The 25093-nt window shown below is 43.9% G+C and overlaps 1 protein-coding gene across 1 annotated transcript in view; it reads left to right on the top strand.

The window, feature by feature from the left end:
• MLXIPL (MLX interacting protein like) overlaps window positions 1–25093 on the top strand; it is a 941138-nt gene that overhangs the window by 793807 nt on the left and 122238 nt on the right. The window contains exon 11 of the mRNA XM_086954697.1: window positions 23237–23435. Coding sequence (XP_086810823.1) covers window positions 23237–23435 — 199 coding nt within the window. The remainder of the gene's footprint in view (window positions 1–23236; window positions 23436–25093) is intronic.

A 25093-nucleotide genomic window follows, 5' to 3' on the forward strand; every position in this document is an offset into this window, starting at 1 on the left:
TTGCAAGAATCTTGGGCCCAAATTATGAGTAGCTTTAAAAGTTAAACAGAGTGATTTGAATTTAATGCGGTTTTTAATTGTCAGCCAGTGGTAGCTCATAATTATGTGACTGACTGATTTAAATTTTGGAGTCCTTGATAGTAATCTGGCAGCCGCATTTTGGATCATTTGAAGTTTAGAAATTACCCTGGATTGTGCATTGGCGAATAAACCGTTACAGTAGTCCAAGGAGGAGAGCACAAGAGTGCTAACCACTGTTTTTCCCGCACTATCAGAAAGAAATGGGATTATTTTCCTAATTAGTTTGAGTTTGTGATAGGCGTTGGCTACTGTCTGGTTGGCATGTGCTGCAAAATTAAGTTTATCATCAAAAACTATACCTAGGTTTCTAACCTTAACTGACGGTGTAGGTAGAGTGCCCAGCGATGTAGGCCACCATTCAGGGGACCATTGCGGAGTGATCTTACCGAAGATGACCACCTCCGTCTTTTCAGAGTTTAGCCTCAAGCAGTTGGCCTGCATCCAGTTTTTAATGGCCAGCATACCCTCTTGAAACAGTGCCGCTACCTGATCCCCATCATTATTGATAGCGAGCACCAGCTGGGTGTCATCAGCATAGTAGGTAAGGCTCATGTGATATGATTTAATCACTCTCGCCAAGTCCAACACGTAGATATTAAACAGTGTTGGACTTAGCGATGAGCCCTAGGGGACTCCACAAGGTAATGCAAGCTCTGGTGACTTAAAAGGTCCCAGCGTGACTGCTTGAGTTCTGCTCGATAGAAACGAGGTAAGCAGTTCCTTGGCGCTGGATCGGATGCCCAAATTTCCGACACGGTCAATCAGAATGGAATGATTGACCGTGTCGAAGGCGGCCGATAAGTCCAGCATTATAAGGACGGCTGTCCCTCCATGATCCCTGATTGTTCTAATGTCATCTGCAGCTTTGATAAGAGCCGTCTCAGTGCCGTGGAGCTTCCGGAACCCGAACTGCGTGTCATCCAGCAGTTTATTTTGCTCCAGATAATCAGCAAGCTGAGTGTTCATTACCCTTTCAAGCACTTTGGCAAGAAATGGGAGGCTTGCGATAGGTCTATAGTTTTTCAACATAAGACTATAAGATCACTCGCAAGGACCGTACCGGCCACACAGGAGGAGGAATCGCTATCGTCCATAAAAAATCAATCCGCATCTCAACCAGCTCTGACGCCAACCTTGGCAACTCCGAACACCTTCACTTCCAGATCCACATCGACCCCAAGACCACACTCAGAGGCACCCTCCTCTACAGACCACCAGGACCCCGCGCAAAATTCAGTGAAGACATCACGGACTTCATCACTCCACACGCGCTCCCCTCCAAAGACTACATCCTTCTGGGAGACCTCAACTTTCACCTTGAAAAGATCAACGACTGCAACACCACCACCCTCCTGGACAACCTCGCCAACCTCGGACTTAAACAACTGGTCACTTCCCCCACCCACATCGCAGGTCACACACTCAACCCCATCTTCACCTCCAGCAATCATGTTTCCTTCAGCCACACTACGGATCTCCTCTGGACTGACCACAGCTGCGTTCACTTCACCTACAACAAGCCAAAACCCAGCAACCACCTCCAACCAACCCTGCAAAGAAACTGGAACAAAATCACCACCGACCAGATCTCCTCATCGCTCCTTCTAAACACCCCAGCCCACTCCTCGGACCCGAACCTAGCCGCCGCCAACTTCACCCTATGGCTATCTAACACCGCCAACACCTTAGCACCACTGAAAAAACGTCAAAGCAAACCTAGCAACAAGAAGGCCTCATGGTTCAACGATGATCTTAAGAAGTCCAAGAAACTCTGCCGCACCCTTGAAAAAGCTTGGAAAAAAGACCCAACCACCAGCACCAAGGACGCCTTCAAAAACGCCACCCGCACTCACCACCAACTAATCCGCAAGGCCAAGAAAACAGCATTCAAGGATCGACTTGACAACAACGCCCACAACAGCAAGGAACTCTTCAACATCGTCAAGGAGTTTTCCAACCCCTCGGCCAACTCCAACGACATCACCCCCTCTCAAGCCCTCTGCGACTCCCTAGCCTCATTCTTCCACAACAAGATTGCAGACATCCACAACAGCTTCGACAACCAACCCGGAATCCAACCCACCCAACCACATGCTGAACACTCTCCCCCCGCGAACACCCTCAACGACTGGAAACCAATCTCCACTGAGGACACCATCCGCCTGATGAACTCCATCCACTCAGGATCCCCCACAGACCCATGCCCTCACCACATCTTCAACAAAGCAGACTCCGTCATAGCACCGCACCTCCGAGATGTCATCAACTGCTCCTTCAACTCCGCCACCTTTCCGGAAAACTGGAAACACGCTGAACTCACCGCCCTTCTGAAAAAACCCACAGCGGACCCCACCGAACTCAAAAATTACCGCCCCATCTCGCTCCTTCCATTCCCGGCCAAAGTAATCGAGAAAGCTGTCAACAACCAGCTCGCCGCTTTCCTCGAAGCCAACAAATCCCTCGACTCCTCACAATCTGGCTTCCGAACAAAACACAGCACTGAGACCGCCCTCATCGCAGCAACAGACGACATTCGAACTCTACTGGACAATGGAGACACAGTCGCCCTCATCCTCCTCGACCTCTCTGCAGCATTCGACACAGTCTGCCACAGCACCCTCTTACAACGCCTCAGCAACATCGGAATACACGGAAAAGCACTTGAATGGATCACCTCGTTCCTCACCGGAAGAACCCAGAGAGTCCGCCTTCCACCATTCAAGTCCGAGGCCACCGAAGTCATCTGCGGCGTACCACAAGGATCCTCTCTCAGCCCCACCCTCTTCAACGTATACATGAGCCCCCTCGCGACCATCGCCCGCCAACACAACCTCAACATCATCTCTTACGCGGATGACACTCAACTGATCCTTTCTCTCACCAAGGACCCCAACACCGCCAAGGCTAACCTACACGAAGGAATGAAAGAAGTTGCTGATTGGATGAAACACAGCCGTCTGAAACTGAACTCAGATAAAACAGAAGTCCTCATCCTAGGTACATCCCCCTCTGCCTGGGACGACTCTTGGTGGCCGGAAGCCCTTGGAAAAGCACCCATCCCGACAGACCACGCACGGAACCTAGGCGTTATCCTGGATTCTTCACTTTCAATGAACAGACAAGTCAGCGCCGTATCCTCATCCTGCTTCAACATTCTTCGCATGCTCAAAAAAACATTTCGCTGGATCCCCACCGAAACCAGGAAAACAGTCACCCATGCTCTGGTCACGAGCCGGCTGGACTACGGAAACACCCTCTACGCAGGCACTACCGCTAAACTCCAAAAGAAACTCCAACGAATCCAAAACGCCTCAGCCAGAATCATATTAGACATCCCACGCAACGAACACATCTCTGGTCACCTGAAAGACCTCCACTGGCTACCCGTCAATAAGAGAATCACTTTCCGACTGCTAACCCACGCACACAAATCACTCTACGACATCGGACCAGAATGCCTCAACTCAAGACTGTCCTTCTACACCCCCTAATAATATGAAATTTATAATGCGCTCAGCTTACCCAGGGGCGTCCCGGCGCAACAGACCAGAAGGGGAGACTCAGCTAATCACTACTGTGGAAACAAGTAGGTCTTAAGAAGTTTCCTAAATGGTAGGATCTTGGGCTCTGAGCGAATCCTGAGGGGCAGAGAGTTCCAAAGAGACGCCACCTGCACCGAGAAACGCCTACCCCCAGAACGAGCTTTTCTTACTCTGGCTGACTGCAGAAGGTGTTTTTGGTCCGAGCGCAGCAGACGTGGGGGTTTATAGGGACGGGCCATATTAGCAAGAATAGGAGGGCCTTTGCCATGTAGAATTTTATGCGCAGTACATAGCGCCTTAAATTTCACCCGCTCCTTCACGGGGAGCCAGTGAAGCGCTCTGAGGGCAGGAGCAGCAGACTGCCTTCTGGGAACATCCATAAGGATTCTCGCAGCTGCATTTTGCACCTGTTGGAGAGTTTTGAAGGTCGCTTCGGGGGCACCGAGAAACAGCGCATTCCCATAATCGAGCCTCGATAGAATGAGGCCACGTATCAACAGCTTCCTTGCTGGATCAGGAAGCAAAGGTAGCACCTTTCGGGCTGATTTCAGTAAGCCAAAGCAAACCCCTGCGGTCTTCCTGAAGGACAGATCTTCTTCCAACCATACTCCCAAGGACTTGATCTCCTTCTTGGGGGATGGTGGGTCACCAAGAGACCGAGGCCAACAGGTCGCAATAATGGAGGGACTGGGATTGCCCAGGAGCATCAGCTCGGTTTTACCTCCATTAAGCTTTAGGGCGGAGATAGACATCCAACGATAAACATTGGCGAGGCAGTCATGTAAAACCTCAGGTTGTTCCGCCAGCTGAGTGAGGCCGACCACCAGCTGAGTATCATCAGCATAGCCAACTAAGTTCTTCCAGCCAAGCCCTCGCCACTGTACCTCGCATCAACAAGACCACCATGGGAGGCAGATCCTTCTCTTACCTGGCTGCTAAAACATGGAACTCACTCCCCACTTACCTTCGCCTTACCCAGAACCACCTAGCTTTCAGAAAGCAACTTAAAACTTGGATATTTGACAAGTAATCCTCCTCCCCTTCCTTAGCGCCTTGAGACCCTCTGGGTATGTAGTGCGCTATATAAATTCTCTGACTTGACTTCTCTGACTTTGTCTAAAGGTGTTTTTTTAAGGAGTGGTTTTAAAAGAGTGTTTTTTAGCATGTTCGGGTATCTCCCTGACCTGAGGATTGTATTGCTCACTTGCGTGATGGTGGTACAGACAATATCAATCACTGGTAGATAGACTTTAGGGGGGCAGGGATCTAGGGCAGAGCCCGTCTTTATGGATCTCATGATATCCCTGATTTGGTTCTCCTCTACTTCCTTGAATTGGGACAGTGAGCAAGTAGGTGGGCTAGTTTGGATGACTAGTGATGCGGATGTATCATTAGTTGAGAGCTCAGAATAAATATCATTGACTTTGGTGAAAAACAAATCAGCCAAGGAATCACACAGAGCCTGCGATGGAGAGGGGGCCGTATCTATAAGCTTCCCAGCCAATTGCTTCACCACCTCGAATAGTTGTTTACTCGAGTTTTTAGAGGAATCAATTTGATCCTCGAAAAACTTCTTCTTAGATTCAATGATCAATTTTTTATAAATGAGCTGAGTGTCTTTATATCGAGTTTTACTATTTTGATCGTAGGATCTTCGCCAATGCCTTTCATGCCTTCGGCATTCTTGTTTTTTTTTCTGAGTTCTTCTGTGAACCAGGGGGACGATGGTGTCTTTCTGTTACTAGATATGGTCTTAAATGGAACTATTAGGTTCATAGCATTCCCTATCCACTCAGTAAATTGTTTGGCGGCTAGATTGGGGTCCGCAGATATAACAGGGCATGACTTGATTAACAGCTCGGCCAAAGCTACATTGTCGATGTCTTTCCATACTCTAAAAGGTTCTTGAGTGTTATATATCTTTTTCCTTGGGAGAGAAGCACTGATAGGTAGGGTGCAAAGAATGACAAAATAGTCAGACCAAGTTAAAGGTAGAGTGTCCATAACGGTAATTCCCTGTATATTAGAAAAGATACAGTCCAGCGTATGGCCAGCCTCATGTGTTGGGCCGTTAACAAGCTGAACTAATCCCAAACTTGCTAGGTCTCCAATTAATGCTTGGGAGTCCGCATCCTCATGTTTCTCTAAATGAAAGTTTAGATCTCCCAGCACTAAGAAAGAATCCTCAGTCATCAAGGATTCAATCAATGAGTTAAGATTGTCCAGGAAGGCAGAGCGTAGGCCGGGCGGTCTGTACATCAGTACTCCCTTAAGGCTATATGAAGGCGTCATCCTAATGGCAAATTGAAACGCTTCACAGCATTTAGACGAAATGGGAAATATTCTAACTGAGAAGCAGTGTCTCGTGATAACCGCTAGGCCTCCTCCTTTCTTACTCTGTCTATCAAGTCGGTGTATTGTATATCCGTGTGGGATAGCAATTACCAAGTCTGGGTCAGATTCTGCATCCATCCATGTTTCGGTGACAAATAGCATATCTATATTATTATCTACAATTAGATCATGAATTTCCTGCCTGTGTTTTCCTAAAGATCTGACATTAATGAGTGCGATAGCGTTATTTCTCATATTGTTATTTGAACCTTGTTTGGATCGAGCTATATTAGTGATGAACGGTAAAGGAGACATACAACCGGGACATATGGTGATTCCGGTTTGGGGGATGTTCTCCAGGTTATATCGAGGGCAGATGTTACAAGGGACTGACCTAAGATGTAACAGATCATTGCCACATCAGTGTTAGAAGTGTTTGCCTGAGTAGTACATACAAAATAATATACAATGGCTGAGTGTATGTCTTCTTAAGAAAGTCGACGTTTCGATCCCGTGCTCTAGTTACAAAGGTATCATCATCAGGACTAAACAGAGTTAATTGCCTGGTTTAGATAATCATACGCCTGTTGAGGAGAAAACAGTGAAGGAAAAAGGACAATAGTTTTTTAAAACAAGGGGGAGAGAATTTTTGAGAAATCAGCATTTTACATGTTACAGGAATCGGAATTGCAGTGAGAAAAACAACGATTGGTGTTTGTGCGGCGGAGATGCAACAGTGAAGGTGATTTCAACTGCCCAGTGAACATAATAGTGAATTGATACTGGTCAGAGTTCTTAGCAGTCACATTCGGCGATAGCTGGGCTGGCACTACAGGCTGATGAAGATAGTATCGGTATTTACTAAGCTGTGGTTCTAATGGCACTCAGTGTGTGGATAAGGTGTCAATGGCTAAGTGAACATTCGGCGATTAAATGCGGTTGGCGGGGTGGTCTATATACATGCAGTGCTTTCTTTGCGGTCAGTGTTTTGCAAGTGGATAACTTGAGCTCCTGCATCGTTTTAAAATTGCAGGTGCTTCAGGGAAGCCGTCAATGCCAGTGTAGGTGGCCTGGTGCGCATGAAGGTTGGGCGTTATATAATTGCAGGTACATCGGGGAGGCCATCAATGTCAATGCTGGTGAAGGTTGGACAGGGGGCCGCGCTTAAGGGGCCTCGGTGCTAGTGTGGCTTACCTCGGCTCGGCGGACTCCCTGTGAGAAGTAGGTCAAGCTACGCTTGGGGAAACGTGCGCTGCTTGCCACGGTGTGGAGGGCTCACAGTAAGGGGCCACAATGCGCTAATGAATAATTGCTCTGTTGAGCCAAAGAAAAGTAATAGAAATAATTAGCCCCGGGTGGCGGTTTGAGTGAAAACAAGGATTTTGCGCATAAAGCGTTACATACCGAGGGCTGGAGGGAGAAAATCAGCGTTTTCTTGGGGAGGGCCACAATGCGCTAAAGGATATTTGCGCTGTTAAAAAATTGAAAGAACAATTTACCAAGGGTGGTGGTTTGGGTGGTTTAGGTGGGCACAGTAATTAAGTGTGTGCCGCAGAACATACCAAGGGCTGGTCATGTGGTATCAGCGTTGCGTGCGGTCTTAGGATCAAGGGATCCCCTATGAAGTAAGGGGGAACAGGAGTCAGTATCCATACATTGCGAACTAGATAAAGGCCAGGGTTGCTACAGTGGCGAGGCACTTACCGAGGCTTGGAGCGATGTCTGCAAATGCAGGCGTAACTAAGCGTGAATCCGCTGCCGGTCAGGTACTGCACGGAAGCCTGTTGTACTGCGGCGGCCATGATGGTTATGACTTAATGTGTTACGGTCGTGTGACCGCAAGTCTGAATCATGTGATGAGGGTTGGGTCTAGCAGAATGTGTACAACACTCAGAATGAGTACAGCACAGTGGCGGCCATCTTAGAGGGGTTAGAGGCGGCCGGGTGAACAGGCAGTGAATTGAAGTTAGTGCACATTCGTGTGTGTGAGTGTAAATATATTATAAAAAAACGACGCGAGTGCCTTGCGTGCCAAAGTGACATTTGAGATACAATCATTAGATTTACGGCGTATTTACATAACAATTGTACAATTTTAATTCTGGCATTATGACAGTGGAATTTAGCTGGAAATGATAGAAGTTCATCTTGGCATTAGGTCTTATTCAGTTTCCAGCAGTGGGACATGAATAGACCAAAGTCATTTGTGAAAGTTCCACCTCAAGGGTGTAATGTTCAGTGTAGGGTACAAAGTTCAATGTATTGAGCAATGTATTGAGCAAGGTTGTCCAGTCCTCACTTCTGTTCAGACCGGTCCGTATGGTGTCAAATTGGATTATGCTCTTGAGTTCCTCACAGTTCAGGAGTTGAGCTAGATTACCTCCATTTTGCGGTAGTTTGACAACTTTTAGGATTGTCCACCTAGTGTAATCCTCTGTATGATTTGCTCCGGAGAAATGGTCGACCAAAGGTGCATTAGGGGTCCTACACCTGATGCGGCTCCTGTGTTAACAAATGCGGGTCTTGGCCTTTTGAGTTGTCTGCCCCACATACATTTTTGGGCAAGGGCAGAGTATGGTGTAAATAACATTGTTCGTGTTCGAGAAAGATTTCAGTCAGTCAGTCAAAAATACTTTATTCGGTTCATAACAAAAACCATAAAAGTATACTACATAATACAATAAAGTCAAGACCATTTTAAAAATATGACAAAAAAAACTGTGCAAATTTCTACAAGCCATATAATACAATATATATATAAAAACATACATTATAAAATTACTAACACGTAAGACAATTTTTTAAAAAAAGGGAGAGCGCTCGATCATAATTCATAAGTTTCCTGATATAAACAATCATTATAACCAGTTAATCTTCCTCCTGAGTCTCATTGCTATTGTCAAAAAATTCGCTATATTAAAAACTAGCAGCCCGTCCCGACCTTGTCCGGGTGCAACAGGCTTCCCCGATCCCCGCCCGCCCCGACATTGTGCAGCAGCCCGGGCCACCGCCCGGCCCGTCCCCGCCTGCCCCGACCCCCGCCTGCCCCGACATGGGTCCCCTTAACTGAGCTGCCGCTCCTCCCGCCTGTCCGCTGCTCGCACCGCCGCTGGCCTGTCCGCTGCTCCTCACGTCACCGCTCCTCTCCCGCGCCATGTCCGCCGCTCCTTGTCGCTCTCCTGGACAGCGCTCCTCCCCGCGCTCCTGACGTGAGCACGCACGTCGCGGCCGGCGCTACTTCGGAGGGACTACTTTTTTTTTTACTGTAAATTTTTTAAATAACGTTTTATTTATTTATTTATATAGCCTAAAACCATCTACACACCCTGACGATTCCAAAGGTGTATCGGGTGTGTGGATTGGCGCTGTGGTTCCCGAGTTTACCCGCCTCAAAGGCTGAAAGTTCTTCCTTTATTATAGTAGTATAGATATTCCAGGTATTAGACAACAACTGTAAATACAAAAGGGCAGGTTTTACTTGTCTAAAGCCCTTGTCTTTAATAAGAGGAATGATGAACTTTTTACGAATAGGACACAAATGCTTACAAAAGAAAATAAAGTGCACAGTGTCTTTAATAGAAAATCTGTCACAAGAACAAATCTCCAATTCCGTTTCCTTCGAACAACCCGGGCGTTCGGTAAGCAGAAGGTGGAATTTGTTCAGTCTAAACTTAGTCAGTAAGTAACGATGGTTCATATTATTGACAATTCTCAAATAGGGTTCTATACCACTGGAGGTAATTAACAACTGGTGAGCCCTTACTGTTGGTTTGCATAATTCCCTTTCTTCTGTAGCTAGATATACCAACTGCTTGTATGTAACCTTCACCCATTTCACATCCCCCTTCCGTAAATTATTTGGGTTATCGACAAATCTGCGCGACCAATTTCTATTGTTAGTTTTTTTAGATAGTTCAACGAGGGGATGTTGTTGCCATACTCAAGGGCTAAACAATCTCTGAGAATCTCGTGGTTCAGCTCTAATTCAGGGTTTAACCATATTGAAATCCATTTCAATAGCGGGACTAAGGCTATGCGGTCTGCTAAATAATCTACCCGACACTCTTGGTGGACAATATAACCAGGCGTTGACCGCGGGACGGATAAGATAGATTTCAAAAACCTATCCTCAGCCACCTGCAGCGCCTTTACATTTTTGAACCCCCACAGATCAGCTCCGTACATGGCTATTGAGATGCATTTGGCATCATAAGTTTTCAGTACAGCCTGTAAGGGCTTCAACCCTAGTTTACGGGCGAAGTCCAAAACAGCCAGGATAGACCTGGCAAAAGCATTTAATTTAGCAACTAGTTGGGGCAACCAGGTAGACTTATCATCAAAAGTAACCCCCAGATATGGACATTTTGTGACCCTAGATAGAACATTCCCTTCACAGTGCATAGTCTTGGTTCTTTTGGGCTTGCTGCCCACAATCATTACATGAGATTTTGAAAAGTTCACACTTAAATCCAGCGCTTTCATAAAATGAGCAAATACATTTAAAAGACATTGCAGCCCCACTGCTGTGCGTGCTATTAAGGCGGCATCGTCCACATAAAGTAATGCCAGGATGGAAAACCTGCCCACCTAAGGGATGTCTTTACATGCCTCCGTTAAAACAGCACCCAGGTCGTTAATATAGAGGGTAAAAAGTAGGGGGGCTAAAATACACCCCTGCCTAACACCGTTAGTGATCCCAATCTTTCCCGTACAGTTACCTAAGCGGTCATATCTAACTGTAGCTGTAAGGTCCCTGTGCAAATCAGCAAGAAAATACACAATGTTTTTATCAATGCCAAGCTTAAGGAACAAACCCCAAAGTTTGGACCTTTTCACACGGTCAAAGGCCGAGGATAGGTCCATAAAGGCTAGATGTAGCGTACCCCTTATGGCAATGGTGTATTTTCCAATTAACAGCTGAAGGTTGAGGCTCTGACCTATGGTGCCTCGTCCCTTCCTAAACCCATATTACAGGCATGAAAGGGTGTCTGTATCCTCCAACCAGGCAGTTATTTTCCCAAGAACCACTCTCCCTAGCACCTTCACTGCTGAGTCAATGAGAGAGATAGGGCGATAACAACTGGGATCCCCTCTATTGCCTTTCTTAAAAATGGGTACGATGACAGATTCAGACCAAGTGTCCGGAATACCTGCCAAACACACCCAATTAAAAACGGATGTATAACATCACAACGCATACTTTTACATCGCATGCTTTTACCTCGCAACTTTTACAACGCATGCCTTTTCAACGCATAGTGTTGAGGGGTGCTGGATAGTGAATAGTTTAATTTACTATTCCAACTCCATTCCCCGTGGATAGTAGGGAAGGTGTTGGATAGTAAATTAAATCTATTCCCTATCCTAGAGCGCCCCCCAGCGCAATGCGTTGTAATGGTTTGTGTTGTAAAAGTTGCGATGTAAAAGCACTGAGTGGTAAAAGTTGCGTTGTAAAGGATGTTTCCCTTTAAAAACGTTTGTTAAAATTGTAGACCATGTCTTAACATCTGATTTAAAGAGGTCGGCTGGAACACCATCGGGACCCGGAGCCTTATTACTCGTCATCTTCCCGATGGCGTCCGCCACCTCAATTTTAGTGACCGATAAAGTATAGGGATCAAAAATAGGGGTAGGCATAATCACCTCCCCGTGATTTTCCCCTTCATAGACTGACTTGAAATGTGAGCACCACAGCCTGAAATGTGAGCACCACAGCATTTCATTTTAGCAGTGACACCATTGTGACTAAAATTGCGAGCCTCAATTGTATATTCACAAACATTACAGCCACCACATTTCACATGTCCAAGCAATGGTGGCAACCCCCAGTTTGATTCATTGGTTGATCTGGGTTTAGGGGCTGGTAGGGCGGCTCTAACCAGATGGTCTTTAAGGTTTCTACTTTTTCGAAAAGCAAAAAGTGGTCTCTCTAGATTGATAGTAACTGCATTAATTGTGGGACAGTGTTTTAGGATAGATTTTCTGATTTTGTTAGAGACAGGCGAAAAGGTAGTGACACAGGCTATCCTTTCTGATTTGTCACGTGTTTTAGGTGTCAACAAGGCCTCTCTTGGACAGTACCATGCCCTTTTGGATGCAGCCTTCACTAGCCTTCTTGGGTAGCCACAGTTTTTTAATTTGTTGGTAAGAATATTAGCCTCCCTAAAGTAGTCTGTTTTGGAAGAGCAGTTGCGTCTTATCCTTAAAAACTGGGAATACGGAAGAGAGTCTTTTAGGGCCCGGGGTGGTTGCTGTCATAGCTGAGGAGCGTGTTACGCTCCGTCGGTTTTCTAAAGAGGCGCGTGAGTAGTTCCCCTTCGTTGTGGTAAATTGTTAGGTCCAAGAAGGCAATTTTTGCTTTGTCATGCGCTAAGGTGAAGTTTAGATCGGCCCAATTATTATTCAGCCAGTGAAGGAACTGGTGTAGCGCATTGACGGCAAGATTCCAAATCAGGAAAATATCATCAATATAATGGCGCCACAGTCCAATCCCTGATAGGAAGAAGTTCCCATCTGTCAAAATTGAACCAGTCTCAAGTGCGTCCATATAGAGGATTGCCTGGTTGGGGGCAAAAATCGCCCCCATGGACATACCCTTGATCTGTTGATAGTAAACATTATCAAAAATGAAAACATTTCTGGAAAGGCATAGCTCAAGAAGTTGAAGAACAAAGCAAAGTTAGTACTTTGTGTGGGCGTGGACGGGAATCAAGAGTTTTCTGGATGACCAGTAGAGCCGCTGTCTGGGGAATGTTTGTGTTCAGCGACTCCACGTCCATGGTACACAGTGTATTATTTGCCGGGTCGAAGGGATAGTGTTCCACCAGGTTTATCATTGCCATGCTGTCCCTTACATAGCAGGCTGTCCCGGGCACGAATCCTTTAATAAAGAAATCTACATAAGCACCCAATGGTTCAAGGATTGACCCACAAGCATAGACGATGGTCTGCTAGGGGGATTGTCCGAGTTTTTGTGAATCTTGTATTGTATTGTATTGTTATTTGTATAGCGCGATTGCTGCCCCAAGGGGCGTCCAAGCGCTGAGGCATGAGGACAGAACTGGGAGTGACGGAAGATTTAGGAATCGGTGGATCTGGCAAACAAATACGTTTTCAATTGTTTGCGGAACGAGAGTAGGTTTGAATTGGTCCGAAGTTGTAGGGGGAGTGAGTTCCACATCTTAGCGGTGTTTACAGAGAACAGCCTTCCTCCGGTCCTGGCTCTCCTTACTCTGGGCACCACGGTCAGAAAAGCCTCTGCAGAACGAAGGTTTCTCTTTGGGTGGTATCGAGTTACTAGTTTGCCGATGATAACTGGGCCTGACTTCCAGAAGGCCCGATGGGCAATAGATAGTGTCTTAAACGCCACTCTCTGTTTCACTGGGAGCCAGTGTAAACTGATCAGTGCGGGTTTGGCTGATTGAGTCCGTGGAATCTGTAGCAGGGTGCGGGCTGCACAGTTCTGCACCACCTGTAGCTTTCGCAAGGTCATCTCTGGTGCACCAACATACAGAGCGTTGTTCGAATCCAGCCGAGACTGAATCAGGCCCTGTACTGCCACTTGTTTTGCTTCCATTGGTAGAAGGGGAAGAACTTTCCTAAGAGTTCTAAGTAGACCAAAACATGTGGCCGATAGTTTGGTGGCCTGAGTAGAGAAGGAGAGATGTTTATCAAGCCATACTCCCAGGCTTTTTACGCTATCCTTGGGAGTGGGGGGGGTGCCTAGGCACGAAGGCCAGAGGGAGGTGAGAGACGCTGGTGATACTGAGCCCAGGAGCATGAGCTCAGTTTTGTCTCCATTAAGTTTTAAGGAGGAACACGTCATCCACTCCTTGACGTCCTCTAGGCATTTCAACAGGCCTTCTGAAGTATGTCTGGTGCCTTCATGGGCCAATGAAACTACTAGCTGGGTATCGTCACCATACGATACTATTTATATACCGTATGGTTCGACGATCCCAGCCAGAGGAATCTTGGGGAGGGTGTAAGCGGGGGGTTCTTACATTGAGGAAATTATATTCTTTTTTACTCAGGTACCCTTCGGCACAGGCTTCAGAGGTGAGTTTGAGTATAGTTTCTTGGATATCTTTTGCGGGGTTCCCCGGTAGCCTTTGATAATGGTATGTGTTTCCAAGTTGGCGAAGGATTTCAACCTTATTGGAGTCAATGTCCTGGAGTACAATTCCACCGCTCTTATCCGTGCTTTTTATTATTAGCGATGAATTGCTCTTCAATGTGCTTATGGCATTTTTCTCTTGGCGAGAAATATTGTAGCGGATAAAGAGCTTTTTCTTCTCTAAGTCACAGATCTCTTTGTACTAATTTTTCAAATGTAATGATTTCTGAGGGAATCATGCTTGCAGAGGGCAGGAATGTGGAAGGTGGATGAAAAGGTGTGTTTGAATTAATAGAGGGTGAGGGATGTAGTTGGAAAAATGCCTTGAGACTGATTAACCTAAAGAATCGCAGCAGCTCCGTCTGCAGTTCCATGTTCCAGTAGTCGTAGTAGTATTCAAAAGATTGTAGCAGTTGGTTAATTGTAGGAGCTACTAACGTATCACTGTGGTACTTTTATTGAGTTGTGTAATAGTAGTAGTACTAGCAGGATTGTAACAGCTGTGTAACGTATCCAGTGATACTTGTATTGAGTTGTGCAGTAATAGTAGTAGTAGGAATATTGTAGCAGCTAGGTAAAGTATACTGTGATACCTGTATAATTGTATGGAGTTGTGCAGTAGTAGTAGTAGTAGTATTAAAAAGATTGTAGTGGCTGGCTAATTGTAACAGCTGCTAACATATTCCTGTGGTACTTGTATAGAGTTGTGTAATAGAAGAAGTACTAGCAGGATTGTAGCAGCTGAGTAACGTATCCATGTGATACTTGTATGAAGGTGTGCATTAGTAGTACTAGTATTAAAAAGATTGTAGCAGTTGGGTAATTGTAGCAGCTGCTAACATATCCATGTGGTACTGTATGGAGTTGTGTAATAGTAGTAGTAATAGCACTTTTGTAGCAGCTGTGTAACGTATCCCCATGACAATTGCATGGAGTTGTGCAGTAGTAGTAGTATTAAAAAGATTGTTGCAGTTGGGTAATTGTAGCAGTTGTGTGACATGTCCATGTGGTACTTATGGAGTTGCTTAACAGGAGTAGGACTTAGCAGGATTGTAGCATCTGTGTAACGTAGCCTAGTGATATCTGTATGGAGTTGTGCAGTAGTAGTAGTACCATGAATATTGTAGCAGCTGGGTGGTTATAGCAGCTGAGTAGCATATCCACTTGATTCTTGTATGGAGTTGTGCAGTAGATTGTAACAATCGGTTAATTGTAGCAGCTGCTAACGTATCCCTGTAGTACTTGTATGGAGTTGTGTAATAGTAGTAGGAGTACTAGCAGGATTGTAGCAGCTGTGTAACATATCACTGTGATACTTGTGTGGAGTTGGTAGTAGTATTAAAAAGATTATAGCAGTTGGGAGATTGTAGCAGCTGCTAACGTATCCCTGTGGTGCTTATATGGAGTTGTGTAATAGTAGTAGTATTAGCAGGATTGTAGCAGCTGTGTAACTTATCCACGTAATACTTTAATGGAGTTGTGCAGTAGTAGTTGTAGTATTAAAATGATTGCAGCAGTTGGGTAAATGTAGGAGCTGCTAATGTTCCCTGTGGTACTTCTATGGAGTTGTGTAATAGTAGTAGTACTTGCAGGATTGTAGCAACCGTTTAACATAGCCCCGTGATACTTGTATGGAGTTGTGCTGTAGTCATAGTAGTATTCAAAAGAATGTAGCAGTTGGTTAATTGTAGGAGCTACTAATGTATCACTGTGGTACTTTTATTGAGTTGTGTAATAGTAGTAGTACTAGGATCATTAGTCTTCATAACATCGTAAGTCCATAGAGAAAAATAGAGAAAGCAGGTCCAAAGTCCACTTGTGGTCGAAAAATATTCTTTATTAATTCATTTCAGACGTTTTAATATCCAAATAGTCAAATGCTGATTCTTTTAGCCAACGTGTTTCGTCTCTGTTGAGACTTCTTCAGGGCTAAAGACAAAACAATATATACATTACTTAAGATCAATATATATATATATACATATATACAACTATACACTAACAAACAATATAGAAAACACTTAATGAATCCTGAGTACTATTTACAAAACTAATGTATTGCCGACATAGCTATTTATCATTCTATAAACAATTAATTATATCGGACAGAGCATCACCCAAAAATTATATAACAATTGGGTGCTAATTCCAATTTTGTTTCTGTTGTTATTTGGATTTTTCTAAATAGGAAGTAAAGAGGGGTGTACTTCCTGGATTTGAGCACCATCGCTACACTATAAAGCCATTTGCAATAATCAGGTGCAAGCTCTTTGCCTCAACCCTTGTTTGTCTTTATTGTTAGTAGTAGTACTAGCAGGATTGTAACAGCTGTGTAACGTATCCAGTGATACTTGTAATGAGTTGTGCAGTAATAGTACTACTAGGAAATTTGTAGCAGCTAGGAAAAATATATCCATGATACCTGTATACTTGTATGAAGTTGTGCAGTAGTAGTAGTACTATAAATATTGTAGCAGCTGGGTAGTTATAGCAGCTGAGTAACGTATCCACATGGTACTTGTATGGAGTTGTGCAGTAGATTGTAACAATCTTTTAATTGTAGCAGCTGCAAATGTATCACTGTGGTACTTGTATGGAGTTGGGTAATAGTAGTAGTACTAGCAGGTTTGTAAGAGCTATGTAACGTATCCAGTGATACTTTTATTGAGTTGTGCAGTAAAAGTAGTGCTAGGAATATTGTAGCAGCTAGGTGACGTATGCCCATGATACATGTTATGCCCATGATACCTGTATACTTGTATGGAGTTGTGCAGTAGTAGTAGTATTAAAAAGATTGTAGAGGTTGGGTAATTGTAACAGCTGCTAACATATCCCTTTGGTACTTGTAGGGAGTTTTCTAATAGTAGTAGTACTAGCCGGATTGTGGCAACTGAGTAACGTATCCATGTGATACTTGTATGGGATTGTGCAGCAGTAGTAGTAGTATTAAAAAGATTGTAGCAGTTGAATAATTGTAGCAGCTGCTAACGTATCCCTATGGTACTTGTATGGAGTTGTGTAATAGTAGTAGTAGTAGCAGAAGTGTGGAGAAGTGTGGCTCAGGGGTTAGAGGCGGCAGACCCGGAAGCTGAGATCGGCCCTGGACCAGGGTTCAATTCCCCGCCTCGGCGGGTCTTGGGCTCAAAAATTCCACGGACTCGATAATTCTCGCTCCGGTGCCTTCTCGACTCACGGGTTCACACTCTGCGACTCTGGGCAATAGCTTGCTTAATCTCCACAACAGCCCCTCGCGGCGGGATGCCTGGCTTTCACCTTGTGGATACCCTGCAGGGGTTATCTCACAGGGGAATACCAGGACGGGTTCCCTAAGCAAGCGCCGGGAAACCCTTTGTGGGTAGCTGTGCGCTATATAAGCTCAAATACATTTACATTTACAGCAGGATTGTAGCAGCTGTGTAACGTATCCCAACGACAAGTGCATGGATGTGCAGTAGTAGTAGTAATAAAAAAGATTGTAGCAGTTGGGTAATTGTAGCAGTTGTGTGACAGGTCCATGTGGTACTTATGGAGTTGCTTAACAGTCATAGGACTTAGCAGGATTGCAGCATGTGTGTCACGTAGCCTAGTCATATTTGTATGGAGTTGTGCAGTAGTAGTAGTAGTACTATGAATATTGTAGCAGCTGGGTAGTTATAGCAGCTGAGTAACGTATCGACATGATACTTGTATGGAGTTGTGCAGTAGATTGTACCAATCGGTTAATGTTTCACTATGGTACTTGAATGGAGTTCGGTAATAGTAGTTGTACTAGCAGGATGGTAGCAGCTGTGTAACGTATCTAGTGATACTTGTATGGAGCTGTGCAGTAATAGTACTAGGAATATTGTAGCAGCTAGGTAACGTATCCCCATGATACTTTTATGGAGTTGTGCAGTAGTAGTAGTTGTATTAAAACAATTGTAGCAGTTGGGTAATTCTTGCAGCTGCTAACGTATCCTTGTGGTACTTGTATTGAGTTGTGTAATAGTAGTAATACTAGCAGGATTGTAGCAGCTGGATAACACATCCCTGTGATACTTGTATGGAGTTGTTCAGTAGTAGTAATATTAAAATGATTGTAGCAGTTGGGAAATATTACCAGCTACTAACTTATCCCTGTGGTACCTGTATGAAGTTGTGTAATAGTAGTAGTACTAGCAGAATTATAGCAGCTGAGTAGCGTATCCATGTGATACTTGTATGGAGTTGTTCAGTAGTAGTAATATTAAAATGATTGTAGCAGTTGGGAAATATTACCAGCTACTAACTTATCCCTGTGGTACCTGTATGAAGTTGTGTAATAGTAGTAGTACTAGCAGAATTATAGCAGCTGAGTAGCGTATCCATGTGATACTTGTATGGAGTTGTGCAGCAGTGGTAGTAGTATTAAAAAGATTGTAGCAGTTGGGTTATTGTAGCAGCTGCTAACGTATCCCTGTGGTACTTGTATGGAGTTGTGTAATAGTAGTAGTACTAGTAGGATTGTAGCAGCTGTGTGACGTATCCCCATGATAATTGTATGGAGTTGGCAGTAGTAGTATTCTAAAGATTTTAGCAATTGGTTAATTGTAGCAGCTACTAACGTATCAATGTGGTACTTGTATTGAGTTGTGTAATAGTAGTAGTAGTACTAGCAAGATTGTACCAGCTGTGTAACATATCGAGTGATACTTGTATTGAGTTTTGCAGTCACAGTAGTACTAGGAATATTGTAGCAGCTAGGAAATGTATCCCCATGATACTTGTATGGAGTTTTGCAGTAGTAGTAGTAGTATTAAAAAGATTGTAGCAGTTGGGTAATTGGAACAGCTGCCAATGTATCCCTGTGGTACTTGTATGGAGTTGTGTAGCAGTAGTAGTAGGATTGTAGCAGCTGAGTAACGTATCTTTGTGATACTTGAATGGAGTTGTGCAGTAGTAGTAGTTGTAATAAAAAGATTGTAGCAGTTGGGTAATTGGAACAGCTGCCAACGTATCCCTGTGGTACTTGTATGGAGTTGTGTAGTAGTAGCAGTAGGATTGTAGCAGCTGAGTAACGTATCTATGTGATACTTGTATGGAGTTGTGCAGAAGTAGTAGTAGTATTAAAAAGATGGTAGCAGTTCGGTAATTGTAGCAGCTGCTAACGTATCCCTGTGGTACTTTTATGGAGCTGTGTATGGTAGTAGTAATAGCAGGAATGTACCAATTGTGTGAGGTATCTCAATGATAATTGTATGGAGTTGTGCAATAGTAGTATTAAAAAGATTGTAGCAGTTTGGTAATTGTAGCAGCAGTGTAACAAGTCCCTGTGGTACTTGTATGGAGTTGTGTAATAGTAGTACTAGCAGGATTGTAGCAGCTGAGTAACATGTCCACGTGATCCATGTATGGAGTTGTGCAGTAGTAGTATTAAAGGATTGTGGAAGTTGGGTTATTGTAGCAGCTGTGTATCCCTGTGGTACTTGTATGGAGTTGTGTAATAGTAGTAGTAGTATTAGAAAGATTGTAGCAGTTAGGAAGTATTACCAGCTGCTAACGTATACCTGTGTTACTTTTATGGAGTTGTGTAATAGTAGTAGTACTAGCAGGATTGTAGCAGCTGAATATCGTTTCAGCGTGATACTTGTATGGAGTTGTGCAGTAGTAGTAGTATTAAAAAGATTGCAGCAGTTGGGTAATTGTAGCATCTTCTAACGTATCTCTGTGGTACATGTATGGAGTTGTGTAATAGTAGTAGTACTAGCAGGATTGTAGCCGCTGTGTAACGTATTCCTGTGATAATTGTATGGAGTTGTGCAGTAATAGTAGTATTAAAAAGATTGTAGCAGTTCGGTAATTGTAGCAGTTGTGTAACGTATCCCTGAGGTACTTGTCTTGAGTTGTGTAATAGTAGTAGTAGTATTAAAAAGATTGTAGCAGTTGGGAAATATTACCAGCTGCTAACGTACCCCTGTGGTACTTGTATGGAGTTGCGTAATAGTAGTAGTACTAGCAGTATTGTAGTAGCTGTGCAACATATCCCCGTGATAAATGTATGGAGTTGTGCAATAGTAGTAGTATTAAAAAGATTGTAGGAGTTTGGTAATTGTAGTAGTTGTGTAACGTATCCCAGAGGTACTTGTCTTGAGTTGTGTAATAGTAGTAGTAGTATTAAAAAGATTGTAGCAGTTGGGAAATATTACCAGCTGCTAACGTACCCCTGTGGTACTTGTATGGAGTTGCGTAATAGTAGTAGTACTAGCAGGATTGTAGTAGCTGTGCAACATATCCCCGTGATAAATGTATGGAGTTGTGCAATAGTAGTAGTATTAAAAAGATTGTAACAGTTGGGTAATTGTAGCAGCTGCTAACATATCCCTGTGGCACTTGAATGGAGTTGTGTAATAGTAGTAGTACTAGTTGGATTGTAGCAGCTGAGTAAAGTATCCACATGATTCTTGTATAGAGCTGTGTAATAGTAATAGCACTAGCAGGATTGTAGCAGCTCTGTGACGTAGTCCCGTGGTACAATGCACTTTGTTTTTTCAGAGTAATAGCTTTTTATTCCAAAACAAGATTCTGGATTCCATTATATTAGCTGATAATAACTTCTTCTAAACTAAAAAGGCCCAAGATGTGTCTATGGATTCATATTACTGAAAATAAGTTGATCTTTTTTATAATTCATTATCCTCAGTTGTTAAGACAACGACATTAATTACTCACTGACTCTTTCACAGTCTATTATTGGCAGAACGGCCATAGAAAAAATATGCATATCACTACCTATTATTTTTATTTTGAAGCCTCCTTGTTTTCTACTGTTGAGTTGCTTTGATAAAATTAGGAGGTTACTAATTGAGTTTTCTTTTGGCCCATTACCGACCTCCTATAAGTCCACAGTCTTTTTTCTCTATTCTAGAGGAGTCAGCCTTGCCCTTCCAAATTTTATACTTTATTGTCAAGCCAGTTTTGTCCATTATTTTTCTCTTTATTTTCTTCTGAATTGTATGTTGTTGTTTTTTATGACTCACTAATTGCATATTTGACAGGAAGGGATGACTTACCCTTTTTGTGCAAACCTCTTAATCTTAAAGTGCATGGCATTGGCTACATTAAACAGAAATGTTTTTTTAATTCCTTGTTTGCACACGCAGAAGTTCAAAATATGGCAGAAGATTATCCATGTCAAGCACTACCTGGCTAGTGGGAAGTCGGTCAGCATACAGTTTCGGAGCAGGATTGAAATGATATCGTTTCATATTGCGAATTTGTTAGCACCTTTCAAACTCTGACTTTAACCAATATACATGGTGCATTAGGTCTGGCAGAGTGTTTTTCAACCAATACCATATTTATAGGGATTGTTCTTAGCATGAACTTCACATGAATTTAAGGGACACATTTGAGACAAATGCAGTATTGCACTGAATGGATGCTATAATACACCCATTCTTTTCTGCAAAATATCAACACTAATATTTCTAGTCAGTGTCCCACTTGTCAGGATGACAATGTCATGGATTGGGTATATATGGCTTCAGTGTGTCCTAAGTATTTCTTACTGGATGGGAGTTTCATGAGCTCCTGTATAAAGCTAGCCATGGAGCTGAACCCTCTAGTTAGCCTTTTAGGCAACACACTTTATCCCTAGTGCTTGTGTACGCGAAAAAGGAAATTCATTTTCATTGTCATGTTGATAGCACATATTCATCATACAATTTTGGTAATCATTACAACCAGTGACTTATGCGGCATGCTGCAATAAACTGGCTAAAGTGTGAAAAAGTGAGTGTTCGTGTGCATTAATTAATGGGTCGGATAAAAAATTTGGCAACATCTGGGGAAATGTATGGGGGAATGTTAACACCTATGGGGTCTATTAGGATGGCACCCTAGCGGTGGTGGTGGGGCGGTCCCGCACCAGGAATCAGGATGCCACAGCCACGGCGGCGGTCATCCACAACATTGTGCCCGCCACAATGCCATGGATGCACTGTGTGCCTGCAAGGGGGTAGCATAGGTACCCCCCATGTGCACCCCCACCCCCCCAACACACTGGGGGCCCGCAACAGGCCTCCACAGTCATGCACTGCATGCGTTGCCGCCATGGAAAGGCACTAATCTTCCGATATGGTAAGGTGGATAGCGGCGTCTTCCAGACACCGCCACCATATCCAGCCTCTTTTCCACCTGGTCGTCTGGTCAACCGGCGGAAAACTTGAGGACGGACTTTCCATCCGCCGGGGTCCCTCCCCCCCCAATCACCCCTCCATAGTAATATGGCAGGAGGAAATGGGAGGTGGGCGGTGATTAATGGCCGGTAAATCGCCACTGTCATACGGGCGATAGCGATCCCCCCACCATTATAATAGACCCCTTTATATCAACTACTAAGAAAAGTTATTATAAAGGCTCAAAGCTTTTAGCAATGTTGATGTACAAATTATAGGTCGAAACATACGGATTTTTTTTATAATGTTCGATTTTATATTCATATTTGTAACATGGAATCCACAATACAAATACATAAACAAAACATTGCTTTATAACCAAAATAATGCCACAAAAGATAAAATGTTGAAAATAGAAAATGCATTTCTTGTTTCTATTTAGCAGTGGCTGCAAAGCTTCACTGTGTAGCCCTCACTCCCCTCTGCAATCTCTGCATTTGTGTCCGCTGGTACTTCTGGAGTCGGCTGTCATTGTAAATAAGTAGGCACAAAGGACTGCGAAAGGCAACATTCATGTTAGCAAGATGTAGCTGATTACTCATTCACCAGTCCTCTCAGATGAGTTTCTAGTCATGTGTACTAGTTAGTGGGAAATGTGACTATGCCTAGAGCTCCTGTACTATAGAGTAAGCCTGGATGCTTGTGTAAAGACTGTGCACTGAAGTCACAGCTGCATTTGGGGAGAGGCTTGAATTTGCAAATGTCGATGTACAGGAGAAGAAATAGTAGCTGCACCACTGCCTCCCCCTAACATATAGAACAAGATCAAGAAAAAGAAAGTCTGCCGTGTGCAGTTTCCAGCTCCATATTGCAGGTCTATTTCTTCTCTTATTCTTGATTAGTCGGTTTATTAACACCAATACTAATGTGGCCGAAGAGTTTATAGCTTTACTTGGTGAGTAGATTAGCTTTACCTTCTTAGAAACAGTGCTACACATGTATCTGACAATATGTATATATTTTCTCAGCTGTGCCAGGTATCAGATCTCTCTCCTCATCTTTCACCGAGTACAACACAGCAGGTGCTGTTAAACCCACTGTTGTCGTCAGGATCCAGCCCCACTCTGTCTGTTCCTGCTCCGCTGCAAAGAAGCCCATCAGCCTCTTCTCAGACGGGCTCCATGCTGGTCCCAAAAACAGAGAGACTCTCGCCGACATCAGCCTGTGGTGAGACAAATGTTTCGGGTGATGTACTTATCCCTTTGGGAGGATCTGGTATCTTCCTGTGATGATGGCCTAATCTAACCAACACTTGAGTCGTGAGAAATACCTCATATCTTTTCATAGTAAGATAAAGGCAGCATTCACATTAGGAAGTGGGATTCTCACCATTGGAACGCATTGCTTCTTTTATTTCTAATAGATTCCTGTGAGGCAAACCTAGTCTCCCTGATACCTTCCTGAGGTGAGGACCAAACCTCCTGGAGCACTTCAGTTGTCTGAACCATTGTGTGTGCCCCCACTTTCTCTCTGTTTTGACAGCACTGACTTGCTAATACTTTTAGATAGAGCAAATCTAATACCAGATAGCATGATGAACACTAAGCCTTCTTCTTAAATTCTTTTAGTAATGAAACTAAATGTTTGTCATTCATGCTTTCTTGTATTGATGTCTTCATGTGAAGAGAGCCTGTTGTACTGGACACCTTTCTTGTTGTCAAGAGCTAGTCTTGACGGCTCAGACGTAGGCTCCAGGACACCATCATAGAGTGAGAGTTTTGCTTTATTATGGTACTGCTGCTCCAATGTCTTCCTACCATAGTGGTTTGAACTTTCTATGCTGCAAACCTAGACTCTCAGTTGTAAGAACTAGTCGGAGTTGGGTTACCAAATTTAAAGATGTCTACTGTTGTGGCTGACATATTTCACAAAAAATAGCTTCTGAATGTTTAGTGGAAACCACTTTGAGGGGCAGGGTGGGAATGTGTTCACTGTCCAATGATGGCTTGGCGGAACTGTCATTACGTTTATGAGTCCTGGAGATTAACCCTCAAAGTGGAGGTTTGATTTCAGGACCTACTTAACAAAATGGTAGGTTTCTCCTAGCATGTGGGTGACATTTAAAAGTTTTTCTGTCTGGTTCCATAATGCTGTCAGTGGCAGTCCAAGAACGAAGGGACAATGGTGGAATTGACGTTGGATGGCCTACCCTTATTTGGGCCTTCGGTTTGGCATTGGATTGTGATGGTCTTCAAAACCACCCTTACATTCTTGCAGTGGTGTTGACAGAATATCAGCTCAGTAAGGAAAACTAGCATGTTATATTTTTCCCACTTCCTCATGTCCCTCACCCAAGGATGAGCTTCACATCACAACTGGATAGGACCAATGTTCCCCATTCTTATGATCCATCCTTTTTACCATCCAAAGGCACAGAGCACCTTTCATCAAACATACATTGCTATTCTTTGAGCAGATCTTCTCCTTCGCCAATCTGAATATCGTCCCAGAGCCATGGTGGCTTCACTTATGGTCTGTGAGCATGTTTACTTCAGAGACTCATGCAAGTACCTGCTTGAGCTTGCTCCGTGCATTCTGCAGGCTTTTTACTTGTGTTGCTGCTTCTCAGAGCAATTCACAGTTACTCCAGTATTGGCCTTTTCATAGATTCACATGCCTGAATCATTCCCCGTCGTCGAGACGGGAGTCTCTGGTACATAAAAAAGTAATCCTTAGTAGTATAGCAAACTGAAAAGAGGCCAAGGCCCATTTCCCTTTTGCAACCCATAACCTTCGTTATGTAAAAGAGACCAAATTTCTCCCTGAACCAATCAGATCTCCTCACCCTCTAAAACCCTCCTGAGAGAACCTTTTGCACCTCAGAT

The sequence above is a fragment of the Lissotriton vulgaris genome, chromosome 2_1 (genome assembly GCF_964263255.1).
Source record: "Lissotriton vulgaris chromosome 2_1, aLisVul1.2, whole genome shotgun sequence".
Taxonomy (NCBI): Eukaryota; Metazoa; Chordata; class Amphibia; order Caudata; family Salamandridae; genus Lissotriton; species Lissotriton vulgaris.